This window comes from Vulpes vulpes, chromosome 12, assembly GCF_048418805.1.
Source record: "Vulpes vulpes isolate BD-2025 chromosome 12, VulVul3, whole genome shotgun sequence".
NCBI lineage: Eukaryota > Metazoa > Chordata > Mammalia > Carnivora > Canidae > Vulpes > Vulpes vulpes.
Window position 1 is genome coordinate 177,016,470 of NC_132791.1, and position 20,181 is coordinate 177,036,650.

At 54.4% G+C, this 20,181-nt stretch overlaps 2 protein-coding genes across 7 annotated transcripts in view; one reads left to right on the forward strand and one right to left on the reverse strand.

Moving 5' to 3' along the window:
* LDHD (lactate dehydrogenase D) overlaps positions 1-7,271 on the forward strand; it is a 24,964-nt gene extending 17,693 nt beyond the window's left edge. The window contains exons 1-12 of one of the 4 annotated variants that reach the window (XR_011996120.1): positions 1,651-1,774; positions 2,140-2,185; positions 2,719-2,833; positions 3,070-3,211; positions 3,429-3,570; positions 3,707-3,866; positions 4,126-4,325; positions 4,420-4,548; positions 4,628-4,755; positions 5,109-5,347; positions 5,432-5,543; positions 5,625-7,271. Coding sequence is in view for 3 of the 4 variants with exons in the window: in XM_072731517.1 (XP_072587618.1) it covers positions 1,700-1,774; positions 2,140-2,185; positions 2,719-2,833; positions 3,070-3,211; positions 3,429-3,570; positions 3,707-3,866; positions 4,126-4,325; positions 4,420-4,548; positions 4,628-4,755; positions 5,257-5,347; positions 5,432-5,543; positions 5,625-5,790 (1,506 nt within the window). In the remaining variant the exon portion in view is untranslated. Of the gene's footprint in view, positions 1-1,535; positions 1,775-2,139; positions 2,186-2,718; positions 2,834-3,069; positions 3,212-3,428; positions 3,571-3,706; positions 3,867-4,125; positions 4,326-4,419; positions 4,549-4,627; positions 4,756-5,108; positions 5,348-5,431; positions 5,544-5,624 lie in introns of those variants that run through there. The other 3 variants (XM_072731517.1, XM_025993048.2, XM_025993049.2) reach the window with 3 other exon arrangements.
* A 1,881-nt stretch (positions 7,272-9,152) lies between these two features.
* The window catches only part of ZNRF1 (zinc and ring finger 1), a 105,292-nt gene continuing 94,263 nt past the window's right edge, over positions 9,153-20,181 (reverse strand). The window contains exons 3-5 of one of the 3 annotated variants that reach the window (XM_025993055.2): positions 13,100-13,205; positions 11,404-11,495; positions 9,153-10,465 (exon numbers count right to left, since the gene is read on the reverse strand). In XM_025993055.2, coding sequence (XP_025848840.1) covers positions 11,438-11,495; positions 13,100-13,205 — 164 coding nt within the window. In that variant the 3' untranslated portion in view covers positions 9,153-10,465; positions 11,404-11,437. Of the gene's footprint in view, positions 10,466-10,561; positions 10,695-11,403; positions 11,496-13,099; positions 13,206-20,181 lie in introns of those variants that run through there. The other 2 variants (XM_025993056.2, XM_072731520.1) reach the window with 2 other exon arrangements.

Sequence of the window (20,181 nt, forward strand, 5' to 3'; positions counted from 1 at the left end):
CTTAGTGAGTGGGTCTTTGTGGGCACACTCACCATTGTAACCAGGACCTAGTAGTGGGCCAGGGGCACTTATCTGAATGGTATAGAGTCTCTGTTAGAAATGTCACGACCCTGCTCCCCAACCTTAGGGATTTACATTGTGGTTCTTCTTTTAGGGTTTGCCACAAATGCTCCCTGGCATCTCTCTTCCAAACATAGATACCTCCAGTACCATTAGCTACATGTGGCTAATGGAAGCACAGATACAGAACACTTCCATTAGTACAGAAAGTTGTACTGGACAGCGCCACATCTTGATCTAACAATTTACATGAAATACAGAGACCACAGGAAGATATTAAACAATACCACATGGATGCAATCATCCAAATACAGAATGTGGAAAATTCTGCAGAACAAGTGACCCAGTTTCTTTAACAAATAAATAGCATAGAAAAAAGTGAGGTGGGGGGAGGGAAACTGCTAGGGATGAAAAGAGATTTATGAGACATGTTAACCAAATGCATTGTGTGGACTTTCACTGGATGTTGATTTGAACTAACCAACTGTGAAAGAGACTTTTTTTTTTTGAGACTTTTTTTTTTTTTTTTTGAGACAAGCCAGTTAAGCATCACGCTGAGAATGGAAATGTGAATTCATTCAAATGTGGTTGGGGAGAAGGACCCAAGTAGGAGTTTGTATTCGTGATTCAATTGAGAAGAAAAACAAAGCTGGGAATAGCTTTATCTTAGTAATGTTAGCAACATGCTTCTCCAAATTTGCTGTGGAGGGAAAACGGAGCTTGGAAGAGTTTCAAGAGCGGCAGCCACATCACTGCAGGATGGATCTGAAATCCACCCAACCAGAGGGTGGATATGAAGGGACCACTGTCGTCTCTTCACAGAGCTGGTGAACTACTGCACATCCTTAGCTCTCCTCTTCCAGGGAGCTTTCCTGGTTTGCCTCACCACCCTATTCCATCCCATCCCGAAGTTGCCTCCATGCACTTTCCTTTTTTTTTTTTTTTTTTTTTAGATTTTATTTATTTATTCATAGAGACAGAGAGAGAGAGGCAGAGACACAGGCAGAGGGAGAAGCAGGCATCATACAGAGAGCCTGACGTGCGACTCGATCCAGGGTCTCCAGGATCAGGCCCTGGGCTGCAGGCGGCGCTAAACCGCTGCGCCACCGGGGCTGCCCTCCATGCACTTTCCACCTCAGAGTCCTGCTCTCAGTCTCTTCTGTGAGACAAGCAGACACTTGCAGGATAAGAGAGAGGAAGGGTGTGCGCCAAGGCCCTAAACTGACCTGGAGCTCAGGGGATACAGGAACCCAAAGGGAAATGGGAACTTAGAGGATAAAGAGGAGACTGGAAAGACGTGGGGCAGGTGGAGAGGACAGCAGGAACCAGCAGGACCTTTAAGGCCGTGGCGTGGAGCCTGCCTTCTTTTGAGAGGCCAAGGGAAGCCACCACAGAGCACAGGGCGTTAAGCCAGCGAGAGGCTGCTATGCTGTTTCCCTGTGTGTGAGGTGAGCCTCACCTCTCCTGCGGAAGTACTGACGCGTGCCTGCTGCCATGCTGGACTCCGCAAGGTCTGGTGGGGCCACCTTAAGGCCGTGCGACCTTAAGCAATCCCGCCCTCCCCACCCTCCTCCCAGTCAATTCACTGGGGCGGCCACTTGGCTACCTGCCTCAGTGGCCTTCTGGCTGTTGCCGAGAGATGGCCAGTCTGCTCCGGGCTGCTGCAACTTTGGGGCTGTTCCCTCGGAGGGGCTACTGCTCTAGGGGGGCGCAGGTAGGTGGGAGGCCCACTGGAGGGTGGGGGGTCAGATGCCAAGTTTCCAGCAGGCTCTTGCTGTACCAGTGCCCTGTGACCTTGAGCAGAGGATCACGGGGCTCACTCCATGCCAAGCGGGGGTGGGGGGGTGGGGGTTGTTGAGTGAGATGGGCGGGCCTAGGCCCCCCCCACCCCGCTGCCTACAAATGAGGCTGGGGGGGTGTAAAATCAAAAGCTTGTGGGCTCCAGGGCGCCCTCTTTGGGGATCCCAAATGTACAGACACATTTGAAACAATGCCCGGGAGGTAAGGATGGTGGGGATGGGGTGCACCTCAGTTGACTGGCAACAGAGCTTTTCCTTCCCGTCCTTCCTTTATCTCTAGCTCAGTCTTCCCTGGTGTCCCTGGGACAGTGTTGGAGGAAATACAGAGATAAGTAACCTTTCCAAGCCACTAAGGCAGGGCTAGCTATGTTATGGAACCCTGGGATGTTCCTTTTTTTTTTTTTTTTTTAAATTTATTTATGATAGTCACACACAGAGAGAGAGAGAGAGGGGCAGAGACACAGGCAGAGAGAGAAGCAGGCTCCATGCACCGGGAGCCCGATACGGGATTCGATCCTGGGTCTCCAGGATCGCGCCCTGGGCCAAAGGCAGGCGCCAAACCGCTGCGCCACCCAGGGATCCTGGGATGTTCCTTTTTTGTAGAGTGAATCTGGTTCCTATTTTTACCCACGTGGTGTGTTTTCCCAAGTGAAACACTGACTTCGATGGTTCTGTTTGGAAAGGGGCATTCTCGTAGAGTGGGTTTGCTTCCAGTGGGCCCAGTGGCGAGGCCTGGCTGCGCTGGCCCTCCGGTGCTGTCAGTGGGGGACAGGGAGGACAGAGGTGCCTGCATTCCCTGCCCCACTCCGGGACCTGCCACAGGTGCCTCCGAGTGACTGGCAGTGTGTTTTTCCTTTGCAGGGTGAGCTCAGCAAAGGCTTTGTGGAGGCTCTGAAGGCAGTTGTGGGGAGCTCTCACGTGTCCACGGCTGCCGCCCACCGAGAGCAGCACGGACACGATGAGTCCATGCACAGGTGTGGGGGCCCTCCCCCATCAGAGCCAGGGGGGCTGGGCTGCTGGGAGTAAGAGTCCTGGACTGTCTTCTCCCCCACCCATCTGTTTTAGGGGGGCTCTGGCATTCTCTACCTCTCCTGCACATCCATCCCTCCCCCGCTGTAGCCTCAGGCCCTGTGATATCTTGGGGCTCCTTAGACAAGAGCAGGACTAGAGGGTGCCATGCTCCCAGAAATTGCTGAGGGTCTGGTTCTAGGTGCCAACCTCCAGACGCCGTGGTGTGGCCCCAGAATGTGGAACAGGTCAGCCAGTTGGCAGCCCTGTGCTACAGCCAAGGAGTGCCCATCATCCCATTTGGCACTGGCACGGGGCTTGAAGGTGGCGTCTGTGCAGTGCAGGTATGCAGCGCCCCCCTCCCCTGCATCCCCCCACCGTCCTGCCTGGGCTCTGGCCCCCTCCCATGTGTCACATTTGTGGCTGCCTCCACCCTGCCTTACCTGCCGCCTGGGGGCTCCAGACTGGCCACCAGGTCAGTCCCTAGATGGGGTCCTATGGAATGTGGCCTGGCCCTGGAAAGACAGAGGTCAATCAGCAACTTGGCGCCCTTCCTGTCAGGGTGGTGTCTGCATCAACCTGACTCATATGGACCGAATCCTGAAGCTGAATCCAGAAGATTTCTCTGTGGTGGTGGAGCCAGGCGTCACCCGCAAAGCTCTCAACACCTACCTGCGGGACAGTGGCCTCTGGTTTCCTGTGGGTAGGCTAGAACTTCAGGCCCTTCTCTGGGGCCCTGAGGGCTCCCAGGTGGCAGGGCTGTTTTGGGGGCTTGAGGGGACCCCTGTATCTCTGGGCACTTGCCCCAGGCTGCCTTCTGCCTGCACTCTGCCCTCCAGACCCAGGCGCAGATGCCTCTCTCTGTGGCATGGTGGCCACCGGGGCCTCGGGCACCAATGCTGTGCGCTATGGCACGATGCGTGACAACGTGCTGAATCTGGAGGTGGTGCTGCCTGGTGGCCGACTGCTTCACACCGCAGGCCTAGGCCGTCACTTCCGGTGAGCACCCTCCACCCCCCGGGAACTGAGGCCTCCTCAGGCTTCTGAGGGGGCTGAGACGTTGAAGGTTTGGGGGTTCTTCCCACACCAGGCCAGTTTGGGCTATGCAAGGAAACACCTGCCTCGATGGCAGGCTGGCCAAGTCCCCGCCTGGCGGGGGCCTGGGGGACCATGCTGGGCTTTCAGCTCAGGCTTATGGCTAGAAACCCATCGTCTCATGGCTGGGCACTCACCTACCTTCTGTGTCCCCGGGGTCCAGGAAGAGCGCTGCAGGCTACAACCTCACGGGGCTCTTTGTGGGCTCTGAGGGGACACTAGGACTCATCACAGCTGCCACCCTGCGCCTGCACCCTGTCCCTGAGGCCACGGTGGCCGCCACCTGTGCGTTTCCCAGTGTCCAGGCAGCTGTAGACACCACCGTTCACATCCTTCAAGCCGCAGTGCCCGTGGCCCGCATCGGTGAGCTGGGGGCTGGGCAGTCTAGGTGGGCTCCTCGGAAGAGGCAGCCTTTGAAGTCTGGGCCTCCCCTCCCCGGCCTTCTCCTTGGCCCCAGAGTTTCTGGATGAGGTCATGATGGATGCCTGCAACAGGCACAGCCAGCTGAACTGCCCTGTGGCGCCCACCCTCTTCCTCGAGTTCCACGGTTCCGAGCAGACGCTGGCCGAGCAGATACAGCGGGCAGGTGTGCTGGGGTGCCATGGGTGGGGGGCGCAGGCTGGCCAGAGTGAGGCCCCGCGTCCACAAACCCTGCTCCCCTGCAGAGGAGATTGCCGGGCACAACGGAGCCTCCCTCTTCTCCTGGGCCAAGGAGGCTGAGGAGCGCCGCCGCCTGTGGGCCGCACGGCACAGCGCCTGGTACGCGGCCCTGGCCCTGCGGCCCGGCTGCAAGGTGAGTCGGGCTGAGCCGGAGGTGGCCCCCCAGCCCCACCACCCCGCTGTCTGGAGCAGCAGGCGGAGACCCACCGGGCAGCATGCCCTGCCCAGCTCTTCCCAGGCACTAAGCGGGAAGGTGGTTGTCTGCGGAACCCTCAGGAGGGGCGCCGGCCCTGAGCGGGGCCTGGGCACGCTCCTAGGGGCTGTGAACGTGGAGGTGGCCCGAGGGAGATGAGGAGGTGGGAGGGGTCAGGCTGACTGGGCTCTGCGCAGCTAGGGGCCGCCGGGGCCCCTGCAAGGTGGGAGCTGGGAGGGCCTCTGCGGGCAGGGCTGGGAACTCACCCTCCTGCCATTTGTCCGGTTGTCCAGGGGCAACGGGCCCAGAGCAGAGCAGCTAGTTTCTGTGGGTGAGGCCAGGCCTCCTCTGAGCTGCTCTTAGCCTTGACCACAATGACTTCTTACCTCCGGCTGGCGACGGGGCGAGCGGGGACAGCCTTACAGACCCGCTCCCACCTAGGGCTATTCCACCGACGTGTGTGTGCCCATCTCCCGGCTGCCGGAGATCCTGGTGCAAACCAAGGAGGACCTGAAGGCCTCGGGACTCACAGGTCTGCACGCCCCCAAACGCGGGAGGGGAGGGGAAGCGGAGGACACCAGGGCTGGGGCAGCAGCTCTGTCCTCTGGGCCCCCAGGAACCATCGTTGGACACGTGGGCGACGGCAATTTCCACTGCATCCTGCTGGTGGACCCAGAGGACACCGAGGAGGTCCGCAGGGTCATGGCCTTTGGAGAACAGCTGGGCAGGTAAGAGCAGGACCCTTGGCAGGGAGTGGGGTGGGGGGTGGGGAGGAGCACCCCGCTGAGGATCTCTTCACTGCCGCCCAGGCGGGCACTGGCACTCCATGGGACGTGCACCGGGGAACATGGCATTGGGCTGGGCAAGCAGCAGCTACTCCAGGAGGAGGTGGGTGCCGTGGGCATGGAGACCATGCGGCAGCTGAAGGCCATGCTGGATCCCCAAGGCCTCATGAACCCAGGCAAGGTGCTATGAGGGGCTCCCAGCACTTGGCCCACACGCTCCAGACAGCGGAACCTCCTGTTCTAGAACCTTCCTTCTTGTCACAGGACAGTTCCGCCTTGGCTCAGAACTGCTGGGCTCCTTACCTGCCTTCCTCTTGGTCTGGTCCTCCCTGCTGCCGGGGAGCTAGGGGTGCGGGGAGGGAGGCAAGGCCTCAGAGACTCAGCTCCCTTAGCCCTACTCCACCTGCCTGGTGACAGGAACATGCCTTTCCTAGTGAGGGTCTCCTTGTGCCCCTGAAATAAACCAGAACCCCATTTGCAGCAGCCTGGAGGTGAGCAGACAGTAACTGAATGGCCTGCTGTGCCTGCCCTCCCCACCTCCATCACGTTCTCTGTCCTTTGTCCTTGTCTCTCATCCCTCCTCCCCTGCCTGGGAGGGGCCCAGTATGGCTTAGGCTACAGAAAGTGGCTTTCAGGGACAGGGTCCCTGTCCCATCTGCTGGTGAAAACCCCAGTGCCCGAGGCCTTGCCCATAGCCCACATCCCTCATGACAGACTACCCAACTGAGCCTGGCCTGGGCCTAAGAGCATTCTGAACATGTTCAAGTGGCTGTTGTCAGTTTGAAGTGAAGATTTTCTCCTTGTATTCTACTTCTCCCTGGTGTGATGGATTATATTACTAGCTTTTTACGCTCAAAGTCAGAATCTGCCCTCCCCTGGGCCTACCTGACCCTTAGGATCTCTGGCCCCACCAGTTGTCCTGCACACTGGTCAGTTGTTCCGAAGCCCACGAGAGGGCGCCCGACACCATAGGATCTGCTCAGGACTCAACCTCTGCCGGGGCCTGTAGTGCTCTGCCCAGGGACACCTCCCTCCCTCCCACCTTCCCAAGGTTGGGGTGGGGGAGGCTCAGGGTCCCGGAAACTCTCATTTAAACTCCATCCCAGGAGCCTATCTTGCGGGCTTGTCTCCCTTGCCCCGTGGCCTTGGCCTGATCAAAGCAGGGAGACCGATGGGACCTTCCCATCTCACCTTACCCTTACAAGCCACTGTTGAGCTCCTTTGCTGCCTCCACCCCCTGGACCCCTCCCTGCCTCTCCCCATCAGCCTTCCAGGCCCTGGGCAGAGGCTGCCTTCTGGGACTCCTCAGCCAAACTTGGTTCTTGGAAGCTACTCCTGGACTGAGCCCAGTTTGCCCCTTCAGTACATTTCTACCCCTGTGCTGTGTGAGAGCAGTCTCTGTGCCAAGCGGTGGTGTGGGGGCAAGCCTCATTGGCTCTCCCCAAGCCACCCCCCCACCCGATCTAGTGTTAGCCTCATACGTCTGGACACACAGCTCACTCACACCCTGCCTCCACGTGGATTGCCTTGCCCCCCGAGCCCAGGGGAGAAGTCTGCAATGGAGGTTTCTCCCCTTACTGGGGATGACTCTTCTTTGATGAGCTGAAAGAACAAGCACACTGTTCACTGAAATATCAGCCCCTGAAGATTCAAGTGACTATTTTTGCCTTATTTGCTTTGTGTGTGTACTTTCTGGGGAACCATCTGGAATTGAGTTACACATTTCTTGACACCATTTACCTATAGAATTTAGCATCTACTAAGCCGAACAATGCTAGAAAAACCTCAACACTGTGAAATGGCTGCTAGGTGAATGGTCTCAGTGAGGTGCTTCTGCCCAGGAAGCCCCCAAAGTGTCCTGGGTGGAGGGTGGGGATGGAAGCCACCTTGCAGTTCCTGCCGGTTCCCTCCCCTCCCAGAAAGATAGAGCTTGAGAGAGCTGCCTGGATGGCGCATGAACGACAGACCAGTCCTACCAGGGAAGCCTGGACAAACCCAGGCCACCCCCACCTGAGGAACTGGCAACCCGGGTGGATTCCGAGGACGCTGCAGCCAGCAGAGGGCTGCCGTGTGCTGGGTGGGAGTGGAAGTCGCTGGGGGTGGGGATAGGCACCAGCCCCAGGAGCCTGGAATAGCGCCCAGCGCACCCAGCACCCAGCGTGGGCTCCAGCCTGCCCCCCACCGCCCCCAGGTCACGACCACTTGGCTCACCCAGGGTGCTGTCAGGGCCACCAGGCCTAAGCCACCAAGGTGGTCATAAAGGCCTCTGCCTGCAGGCCCAGGGGTCAGGCAAGGAGATCTTCAGGGCCAGCTCTGCTAGAGGAATTAAATTTAGAACAGGGAGACACAGTTGCCAGGCAGAAGCAGGAGGTGCTGTGAATAGAACAGTGCTCTCTGCGATGACAGAACTATGAGGAAGCCTGCTCTGCATGTGCCAGGGGCTTCCGGGCAGACTCCCTGACCCTCCCGGTGACCTCAGAGCTGGGTGGCTTTGTCCCTACTCACATGCGATTGAATCTGAAATCCAGAATGAAGTTGTCTCCCCCACATCATTCTACCAGAGGAACCCACACGCAGTTTAGAGCTCATGCTCTTGCCGCCATGGGGACGGATGGTCCCCGGAGAGTCCCCATGCCAGTTGGGTCTGACACTAAGGCCCAGGCTCAGACCCACAAATTCTTTAGCAGTTCTCTGAACATGCCTAGCGAGCCTGGGCCTTGGTTCACATTTGTCCACTGGCCTGCACTGCCCTTGCACAGAGTAGGTGCTTCAGGAAGCATGTGACAGAAGATGATGGCAGAGCCAGGACCTGGCGGAGTTAGAGCCCTCAGAGGCAACAGCACATGAAGCTCGAAGAGGGGTGTGATTGGAGAAGCTTGGAGGCATCTCCCTCCAGAGCTTTCCTTTGCAGGCTCTGCAGGAGACTCTGGAATGCTGCTCCAGGAGCCTGTCTGGCACGGGACAGAGGCCGGGCATGCGTCCTACCCCTGCTCTGAGCTTCCCGCCCAGCTCGAGGTGTGCCAACTCTTGTGAGCCCTGAGTGGCTGGTTCTAGTTCAAGGGCTCTGAGCTGGCTCAGCCCCAAAGCAGGGCCTCCTTCTGGGCCTCAATGAAGCATGCCCATGAGTCAGCACTGAGATGCAGACTGAGCAACAGGCAGGGCAGGACGGGACGTAGGATGGGGAGCTGAGGAGGAGGGCGGGGACTGGGCCGATACCTGGAAGAAGCCGCATCCTTGCAGCCGCCACTGGCCACAAGGTCTTCTGCCCCTGGAGATCTTTTCTGAGGAGTTCTGTCCCAACCGCTCCACAGGTGACAGCAGACTGACTCCGCGATGCTTTGGAGGGTCAGTCGCCCTCGTGGACTCGGGTGGGACCTGCCAGGTTCCCTCTGCTCAGGCAGGGCTGTTCTAAGGACCACTTCACACTCCTATAGTGCCAAATAGCAGCCTGGAGGAAGGCTAAGGAGGTAGGTGAGGGAGTGGGGGACAGGTCTTCAGCCTCCAATGCTTGATTGTGTAACAATGCCTCAGTAAAATAAAGTCACACAGTGCATCTTTTATTAGACATTTTAATACCATATCAAAACACCTTGACTAATGAAGAAAGCTTTTCCCCCAAGCTTTGAACATTTTTTTAAACATTTTATAAGGTTTTTTTTTTTTGTATTTTAATATATAAATACAGAAACCTATCTTGCATGGGCTGATGCCACGTGTGAACATCGATGGCTAAAATGTTCTCAAACAGACTGCCTGAAAACAAGGATAACTGTACATATTCCTTTAATAAGTCTTTTTGTCTGTTTAAGTTTTTTCTGGGGAAAAAAAATCCACAAGGGTCTAAGAAAAATGTTCCGGCATTTTTGCAGGACACTTGTGATTGTTAAATCCTCTGAACCAACCAGAACCATGAGGGAAGGAGGAGAGGGAAAGGGAAAGAAGAGAAGCTCCTTGATGGGGTGGTTTTTTTTTTTTTTTTTTTTTGGCAATGAAGTTACATTATCAGGGTCCCAAGGGGAGAAAAGTGCAAAACCAAGCCAAAAAAATGGAGGGGGGAAAATAACCGAAAAAACAAAAACAAAAAACCCCAAAACAAAAACCAAACCACCCAAGGCAGAGCAGTTGGTAATAGAGGGCTGATGGGAGGGCGCCAGGCGCAGGAGGAGACCATGCGCCAGCAGAATGCGTGTCCCTGCTCGTCTCCATCACTGAGTGGGTTCTAACTGGGCAGCAGACAGCAATCTGTAAACATCACGAGGGAAAACACCAGTCGACACTAGACTTTTTTTTTATAATTTTTTTTTTTTTTGTAAACACTTTAGACAGACCCACAACGCCTTTCAAAGGTGTAAAAGTAAATGCCCTTTCCCTCTCGGGATGAGGGGTGAGGGGAAGGATAGCAGTTGATTCTTCTCTCAAACTCGCTGTCATCCAATTTGGTGTCCTCAGGGAGAAAGGGAGAACCATTTTCTGGAAGTCAGTGCAGAAGGGGTGCCCTGTTCCCACTGGTGTCCCCAGCTCAGCTCTGCCCGTGTCCGATGCCTCCTCTTGGGAACGGGGGCTGGCTGTCCCTGTGTGGACCGGAACACGTAAGTCGCGTTGTGGTGGCCGAGTCCAGCGGTGTGCATCCCGCCGAGGCTGGCCGGGTGTCTGTGGTTCTGCGCTGGGGCCCGAAGCCAAACGTCACGCCGGGATTTGGACTCCCACTCTGGCGCCGGCCTAGTCCCTCTGCCTCACTCTCACCCTTGCTTTTTCTTCTCCCCGTGTCCTCAGTTTTTGAGGGGAAGGTAAAAAGAGCAAATGTCCCTGATTTGTCTGACATCATCAGCTGTTCTGGGAGTTTACTTGGAATAAATAAAATAAACCTAATGAAGAACAAAGGAAAACAAAACAAACACACAAAAACAAGAGAAAGAGAGAGAGAGAGAAGAAAAGAGGCCCCAAAACCTTTGTGAAATGAGGTGGAGTCAGGGTTTTAGTTTCTCTGGGGTTTTTGTTTGTTTGCCAGAAAAAAAAAAAGTGCCAGCCCAGAACTCACAAGGGACAGGTAGGATGGGGGACAGGACAGGATGGTCAGCAAAAAAGCAGGGTTCCCTGGGGAAGAGATAGAAAGTCAGACCACATGGTTACATAGGGGACCATGTGTGCATATTTGGTGTGGAAGGTTGTGCTGGCCTGCTGCAGTGATTCATCTGGAAGCGGTGTGTGTGTACGCGCGCGTGTGTGAGAGAGAGAGGCAGGTGGCCTGCAGGCGGGAAGAACCAGCAGTGAAATGATCACTGATGAGCACTGCAGAGGACAACAGACCATCCCACAGCTGTCTTGTTTAATAAGTGGGATGTCCATATGGGTATAGGGTGTGAGATTATCTCCCTGGCCCAAAAGAAGCAGAGACTCTGAGAGGCAGGACTTGCTCGAGCTGCTCCTCAACCATGAGACAGAGCTGGGTGCAAACCCAGTGTCTGGTCCCAGAGCTCGTGCTGCTGATGCTTCTCCTACCTGGCACATTCCAAGGGATCTTTCTGAACCTCATTTTAGGAGAGACTCATTTTAGATGTCTGGAATATACTGGTCTGTTCCCAACTAATCTAATTCTGCTGAGCAGGTTCTCCTTCATAACCATGTGAGTTTGTATTTCCTATCCTTCCCGGGGAGTCACATCCCCTCCCCCAACAGAACCACTAACTGATAAGATGCTCCCCTCTTGGTGGGGTGTGTAAGGACAACAGCCCCCTATCTTCCAGGCCCCAGAGTGACCTGACTCCAGGCCTTGAGCCTGGAGCACCCCCAACAATGGGCTCACCTTTGAGAGGAGTCAGCAAGCGAGCCCAGCAGGGTCAGTCAGCGGGATGTTCTGGACAAGATCTGTTCACTTCAAACCACGAATCTATGCAACTGAGGCAGGGAGGTGGGCAAGGGGAAACATGTTACCGGCTGACCAGGCCATTCCTTAGGGGGCGCTCTCCCAGGTCAGGCTTCTGAGTAGAGGTTTGCTAAATTTTGCTTGTGAGGACCTCAGGGGAAAACAACTGTGTCCCCAGACACCCACTTTTTGAAGCAGGAAGAAGGGAGAACCCCAGGACTGATCTTGGCTCAGCCTGAGGCATCAGCCTGGCATGGTGGGTACAGGATTGGGTGGATCTGGATGCTGCGGGGGGTGGGGGGGACTGTGGCCTTGAGAGGGACCAGGGTCTTGCCTGCATGGAGCCCAGAGGGTGGCAACAGCTAGCAGGGAGAAGGTGAGGGCAGGACAGTGGAGCAGGCCAGTAAGCCCACTGTGTCTCCGGCTTAAAGCACACAGAGGACAGGAACCGAGACCCAGCAGGCTGACTGTTGCTCTAAGCTCTGGGGTCTTGAGAGCCCCCTCTTTGATCAAAGGGGCAGCCCTGAGGCTTCCTCCCTGGTGGGACTTCTCAGGAGACACCCCCCCCCCCGCCACCTCTACCTGCCTTGGTCAGTTGTGGGTGGTGGATGGCATGGAGTCTTTCTTGGAGAAGGTGAGAAGGGCAGGACCACCTCTCTGGCTTAGTGACGTTGCTGGGGAGGGCCAGACAGGAGGCTGACAGTGAAACCCTAGTCTCTAGTGTTTATAGAAATGACCATCTGAACCAGACAGGGAACAGAGATTGCCCCAATATAGCTTTCTGATTTGTAAGCCAACATCTGGGTATTTTTGATAATTTACATAATTCTCCCCCAGAGCCAAAGATTTCCATCTTCTTGTTCTGAATGGTGCCTCCCTGGGGCACTAGAGCAATCTGTGCTGGGCCCAGGCCAAGACCCTCTCTCCCAGAGCCAGCCTCTCGTGCACCAGCTACATCTGTGTGCCAGGCACCACAACTGCCTCGTGGCCAGTAGCCCTGTGAGTCAGGCTTTGAAAAAGCCTGTGTGTCAGAAGCAGCTCTGGGACTCAAGAAGCCAAGAGCAGATGGCACAGAGTGTCCTCCCATCTTGGGTAAGGAGGTGTCTTCTTTCTAGCTGGAAACAAGAACAAGGCTCATACTGGAGCCTGAGGACGACTCTCAGCCCTGCTAATTATAGTAGCTTTTAGAGCCGTGGCTGCACAGGTATCAGCTATTCCTGCCTCTGGCCCTCTGGGGAGAAGGCGCGGTGCAGGGGCAGCCTGCATACCCCTCCATGTTGCTCCTCTGGCACAGATGAGGTCCTCACGCTGTGGAGCAGAGGGGCCCATGGAAGAAGAAAAGGCTCAGGGAGATGGATGGAGAATCAACCTTGCAGGTGGGATCCTGAGTGCCTCCAACCTATGGCGCTCCACAGGTCTCCTTGTCAGCCCTCACTATCCAAACACCTGCTCTGCCCTGCACTTGGCATTTTCACACCTTTGATCTTTGAGCCCTTGGCAGGAGGAGAGGTCATCCCACAAGCAAAGAAGACTGGATGGCTAGTGATGAGGGTCTGCCTTTCTCTTGCCCACCTCAGGGAAGGAGCCCTCTGGGATCTCAGATGGGGCTGAGCTGGCCCTGGTGGCCCTTTCGTACCTTTTGTGATAAATGCACAGGCAGGGCAGCCTGGCTATCGTGTCCCCCTGAAGCAGTTCCTCCAGGCAGATCACACACTCCCCCGCGTCTTTTGTCAGCACATCGTCTGCAAAGGGAGGACAGAGGAGAGGGTCAGTTGCCAGCAGACAGGTGCCACAAAGCAGGTCAGGACTGCGTGGGTCACCTGAAGCGGGCAAGGCTCTGTAAGCGAAATAGAACCCAAGGGGTACCTTGGTCTGAAGGCCCTTAGTGCAGAGACAAGACAGGCACACCACACAGTAATTATCTGAAGACAAAATGGGATTAATCACCAAATACGTGGCCAGGGGATGGAGGGTGAAAAGGGCTTGAAAGCGAACAGGCATGGAGGAGAGGCAAACTGTTTCCCTGAATACATTCCCCCAAACACACACACACACGGACCAGGTGCATGGGGTTTGGCAAGGCACTGCGATGGGATGCGAGGCAAGAGGGAATGGAAGAGGCAGGAGCTCCAGCAACTGCTCGGGCATGCATGTCCATAGCAGCATCATTCACAACAGCCAACAGGTGGAAACAACCCAAGTGCCCCCAACACCTAAATGGATTAACCGATGTGATCTACCCATACAGCAGAGTATCACTCAGCCGTGCAAAAGGATGAGAGCACCAAGGCAGGCTGCAGTGTGGACAGCCTTGGAAAACTAAGTGAGGGAAGCCAGACACACAGTCATCTACTGGACGACTCCATTATCTGAAGTGTGCAGCACAGGCCAATTCAGATGAGAAGTAGGGCTGCGCTGGGGCAGGAGGGATGGAGAGAGACTCTGTGATGGGAAAGGGGTTTTCTTTTCCCCCTTTTTTGGTGGTAAGAACACTTATGATGAGATCTACCCTCCTGAGAGATTTTTTTTTAAAGATTTTATTTATTTATTCATGACAGACACAGACACACACAAAGGCAGAGACACAGGCAGAGGGAGAAGCAGGCTCCATGCAGGAAGCCCGACGTGGGACTCAATCCCGGCACTGCGGGATCATGCCCTGAGTCGAAGGCAAGTGCTCAACCTCTGAGCCACCCAGGCATCCCTGTACTATACTTTAGATAAAAGCACAATCATGCAAGGGGTTTTCTTTTGAAAATGTTTGTTAACTAGACAGAGATGACAGCAGCATGACATTGTGAAGGTCCTAAATGCTACTACAACCCAATTTAAGAAAGAAGAAAAAAAAGCCGCCTCACAAAAAAGGAATAGAAGGAAGCTACTGCACACCCCAGGCCCTTAGCACAGCCACAGCTGGAAAAGCCAGAGCAGAATGGGAGAGCACCATGGCTGAGTCAGCAGCGCTTTATTAAATTTCTAGGACATTATCACTGGCAACTCAGTGGATAAGCCACGGTATCAGGATTGAAGTTCTAGTCTCACAGGGGAAACTGACAAGAAAATGGAAATGAACAGCATGGGAATTTCTAGGAAACCTTATGCATAGAAGCCCAGGTATGAGGGTATGACTGATGCCTTTATCAGGGTGGGGACTGCTCAGGGAAGGGCATTTCAAACGGAACAGCAGGAGGCTTGCCATAGCATGTGCTGAGATGTGGGGCCACAGTGGGAGGCGAGACCAAGTCCCCCCAGGATGAATTGTGCTCTGTCGTGGTACCTGGGCTTCATCTGGTTCACCGAGGGGCCCTGGAGACGCATTCTGATCACAGCTAGTCTCTGTTGACTACTGGAGAATGGGCTGCAGAGCTCAGGGATGTGGAGCCCACTCTGCAGGCCAACACAGCAATGCAGGAGGGAAGGATTCAGGGCTTGCATTAGCCCCAGGGGGCAAGGAGGGAGCAATGGCATGGGCCGACCAGAGCAGCTGGACAAGTGGCAGGGGTTCATCACTATGAGAGGGGGCCCAGGAAGAGGAGGACAGGTATGAGAAGTGAGTTCAGAGTTGGGTGGGAGTGTCGACCAGGTGTCTCCATTGGGACATGCTGATGGGAACCTCCAAGAGTCCACTGGAGCCTGGATCTGGGGTTGAGGGGAGAAATGTGGATGACAGAGGTAGATGTGGGATAGAGATTCAACTGGAATCCAAGAAGGTAGAAAACTAAAAGGTCCTAAACTACAGGAGAAATTCTGAGACGGTGGGGTTATGGATGTGAAGAAAGGAAAGCTTGAAGCAGGATCAGTTCCTCACTACTAACAGATTTCAGTTGTTCCTGAGTAATGCCAATGGTACTGAGACTGTGTGTGTGTGTGTGTGTGTGTGTGTGTGTGTGTGTGTGTGTGTGTGTGTGTTCAATCGAGCCTCACAATTTCATGCACCAGGCAGGGCATATGTGCTATTCCTATCTTGCAAAGGAGGATCTGCCTTCAGGAGAAGCCAGAAAAGTCAAACATCTTGCCTAAATTGGGGGTTTGTGATGCAGGGTCTGAAATCCTCCACTTGGTGCCCCCTCCACTGCTGTTTCTGGGTGTTCCCTGATTACTCTGGTGGGAAGGAAAACATCTGGGACCCAGAAAATGAGGATTCTTCACAGCCTAGAGGGCTAATGTGCCCCCAAGTTCCCTAGCAGGAACGCTGAGGAAAAAGCCTAAGATAGGACCAGTTCAGTATAAAGTCTCTGTACACATGAGCTGTGAGAGAAGTCACTCTCAGCTTCCAGGCCACAACAACCTGCGGTCATTTTTGGCTAACATCAAGCTAACTCACAGGCCCACCTGAAAGGGTGACAAGAACAGAAAAAGCAGATGGCACATCATCAGTCTACCTCTCACCTGAGACTCCAAGTGTGGCAAGTGGTGGATCAGTAAATGTGTACGATCCCATATCCTAAAGCACCAGATTCCTGCCATACTGAAATACACATGTGCCTCTGTTTGTGTAAGCCCAAAAACTCCTGGGAGGATAGATGCTTTAATGGTGGAGGAAAGAAGACTAAAAGCAAACTGTTTTTAGGTATTTTTAAATTTATCTGCACATGTATTACCTTTATAATTAAAAACCCCAATAAGGAAACGTACTGTTTTCATCTAGCTCTGAAATGCATCAACAGGTTAAGATGGACTGGTGGACAGAACCATGTGATAGAGGAGTACAGAAAAATGGAGACTCCACATGGTGGGTATTTGGGTGTTCACTGTACAATCCTCAAGCTTTGCTGTATGTTTGACACTTGCATAATAAAATATTAGAGGAAAAATCTCCAATGATGATGGGAAGAAAACCAGTCTGGCTTCGAGAAGGCAGAGTCGTCCTGGGCGCTGATTTCTATGCACTCTGCCTCAGGCGTCTCGTTGGGAGAATGAGTTTGGGCCCCAGCTCCCTTTCATGTACTCCTCCCCACACTTATGGACGATTTCTTATCCTTGTGGTGCAGTAATGGTACAGATTCCAAATCAGTGTCCCTTGTATTTCCCCCCACCAACTGGCACCCCAGCTGTGAGCCCAAGGGGCAGATTAGACTTCCCTGGGTCCCACACAGTTTCCTGTGCCTCCAGCTGTGGTCTCCCTGTCACTGACTCCAGGCCAGGGTAGAGGTGATGGAGAGAGGGGGATAGGAGCCAGGGATGGAGAGACTTGAGGTTGGCTTTTTCAATAGGATTAGACTTGACCCTCCTCTCTTTTCACACTGGATGTCATTAAGGAAAGGGGAAGACATAGGAGGTGGGAGACACAGGGCGATTCCTCTTCTTATCAAGGACTTAGGCTTGAGCACATGAAGGTCAGCTGCATTTTCTTACTAATAATCAATTACCAGCACACGACACTTTGTGGAACACGTTCACAAATGGTGCAGTGTTGTGCCTCACCACCCGACCTGGGGCTGCAGATGTGGGAAGGAGGAAATTGGGAACTGCCCCATAGGGCTGGGCCACACACCAGGGAGCACATTACACTGGGGCCTGGAGCCCTGGCTGCAAAATGGGGCCTGGAGGTCCCGAGGGTAGGGAGGACCTGACAGTGTGGGCAGGCCAGCAGTGTCTACACCCAGCATGGAGCCCAGGGGGCAGTGTTCTTCCCAGAGTGGAAAGCAAGAGGTGCACAGATCTGGCCACAGGCCTGAGTGGGCTGAGTAAAACTTCCTGTCCCAATCCCTGGAGCCCTGGAATCAGCAGCCCCCAGATGTCCCTGGAAGCTAGCAGGGGGGTGGAAATGGCTGAAACTGCTGCCTGGCTATCCACTGGTTCCTATGGGATTTCCATAGTATTCCTGCAGGAAGCTGCTGCCCACTGTTGGGGACCTCTAGGCCTGAAGCTGAGGACCCTGGGCCTGACACAAATGGAGACCACCTTGTAGATGCCCCTTGGCATCACCAGGTACCCACAGGAGGGGGCCTCAACCAATGCTCCTTGATGAGTACACAGGAATGAAGCAATGCTTTCTACCTTTTTCTTACTGGCTCCTAACCACCTCCCTACCCCATCCCATCCCAGCTTCCTGATGCCCTGTGCAAAGCCAGTGTCACTGTCCAGGGGGGAGTTTAGAAGTGTTTGGTCTGGCTGGGGGTGGTGCTCAATGATGCCAAAGGCTGTCCCTCCAACTAGACTAGGGAGCCAAACCAGAGGCAAAGCTCTCTGGCGCCATGGTGGGAGGGGTGATGCCTGGCAAGGGCTGGGGTGGGGCTAGGGTGGGAAGTGACTGCATACTTCTGCTCCTTCCCTGAGATATCGGGGGAGCACTGACAGCTGCTGTTTGTCAAAGAAAGATCTAGGAGGAGAAAAAGGAGGCTTCTTTTCTTTGGGACCAGCTGTATGCCAGAACTTCATAGGAACATCTCAGTGAATCCTAAAGACCCTTTGGCGGGGGGGTGGGGGGTGGAGGGGTGTCTCTGCATAAGCTCATGTAGATGCTAAGTGGTCATGACTCCCAAGACAAGTTCCTTCTACTTGGCCACCTTACCTCCTTTCCTTAACAGACCAGGCAATAGGGTCTCTTCCCTTGGGGATGGGAAACACCGCCCATCTCACGGACAGCTTCAGATCTTTCTCTTCTTGTGAATGTGTGCATGCAGGGGCCCAAGAAGGGTGGAGGAAGCTAGCTGTAGGGAACTGCACTGCTGCCCCCAGGTACCACTGTTGAGGCTTAGCTGCCCTTTGGAGAGCCCTGGCTCCCACATTCCCCATGGGACTTCCAGAGCTGCTGGCGTCATGAAGGGGGTGGGAAGGTCCAAACAGCCACAGATCCATTGCTGCTGGCACCCTGGAGGGAAGATGAAGTTGGTGCGGCTCAGAGCCAGAAGCTGAGAGCAGGACCATACATAATGCATTTCCCCTTGTGTCGAATGGCAGTCAAGGCCCTGGTGGGAAGGAAGGTAGGAGCCAGAGGGAGAACCCCTAGCAAGTGACACAGAGACGCCAGCTCCACCTCCTAGCCTCATTTCTAGCCCAGGGGCAGCAAGCCTGACCCTGCTGCCTTCTCAGCAAGTGCCGAGGTGTTGGGCCCCACCTCCCGGGGGTTGGGGAGGGGCAGTGCCATCAATGCCAGGTCTCCCTAACTCCCTTCTTGAGAAATCTCCAGGAAAAAGAGGAAGAGCAGAGAGTTCCCCTACCAGCAAGCAGTGGCATCCCCACCCCAACACCCTGGATTGTGGGGTGTGCTCCAATTGTTTTGGTGGATTGACTGGAATGATGGTAGCCCAGAAGGGTCAACCAATAAAGCTCAGGCCTGGTGGGCTTCATCTTTACTGAGGCTCCCCAGCGTGACTCCACTCTGCCCCTTCTGTTGTAGCCACCTGATTCTAGTTTCCCCAGTGTGGCAAGCTTCTGTGGGTCTCCTGCCCACTGACTCCTCACTCCCCCAGCAGCCCTCTGGTCAGCAGCAGCTGGAGCTCCCTCAGGCCCTCCCTTCCGGGAGGGGCACCAGAGCAGACACCTTGGAGTTTGGCATTGCTATAGCATCTAACAATAGTCCCTGGCAGGGCCTCACTGGGCTGGGCACACTCCATGGCCAGGCCCCGGTTCTCCCAGGCCTAAGGAAAGGTACTTCCATCCAGACTCAGGGTCCCAAGCAGGGACACAGGCCAAATAAGTACCCATTTACACAAGTCTGCTAGCTTGGGATAAATGAGCAGGAGGTATTTCTGCTTTTAGGGGAGTCAGATTCTCTCTCCTTTAAAGAAACTTTGTGTGACATGCAGGTGGGAGCAATGACTTCTGACAGAGAAAGAGGGTAGTCAGGACCTTAAGAAGCAGGGCATGGGTCGGCACTCCAGAAGAAAGCTGAGAGGAGAGGATCTCCTGAAACCACCAAGCTCTCCTTAATACCACTGGCAAAGGAACATGAAATACCCCAGAATCTAGCAAAGGCATGGGCCCCTGGCTGGTCCTGGAATCAAGGCCCCTTAAACTTTCTATGAATGGCTGGCCATCTGTCATGCCCCCCACAGTATTAGGACTCTCTTCTGTTCACAGCAAACTCAGGTCCCCCATCCCATCTCAAAGCTCATTCTGCTAGCTGAGCAATGTGAGGTCAAATTTGAGTGCATATTCTTGAGGGTGAGTTCTCTGGTCTCAGAACTACAAGCAGATGTTGGAAAGGGAGAGAAATTGAAGGTCCATTCAAGCTCACCACCTTTACCCAGGTAAGTGGGACCCACCAACGCCTCCCTTATCTTGTAGGGGTCCTGAGTTCAGAGCTGCCTGTGGACAAGGAGAAGGAAGAATGGCACAGTCAGTGCTCTGCAGTCTAGCACCCTCCCTGCACCCTTAGCACCTTGTGAGGTAGCTGTTCATGAGCCTTCCTAGCCAGGTGCTTGCACTGGGAGCACCAGCTCCTGGGCTTTACATTTCTCTTGAGCACTGGGTGAACCAGTTAAACTAGTCTTGCCTTTCCTAAGTTGGTTTTCTTTCTTTCTTTCTTTCTTTTTTTTTTTTAAGTCTGGCAGGCCGCTACTGGAGGCTTTCCAACCCACAGCTCAGGCCAACCCTCATAATAAGAAAAATACTACTTTCTATCTGCCTCATTTAGGAGGTTTCTACTTTTTTCTCCTTTGGTGGTTAACTAAATTTCATCTTATATAACCACTGTAAATTTTCTAGAAATTTCCCCAATTAGTGCCAGCAATTACAGAAGAGTGTGTGTGTGTATGTGTGTGTGTTTGTTTA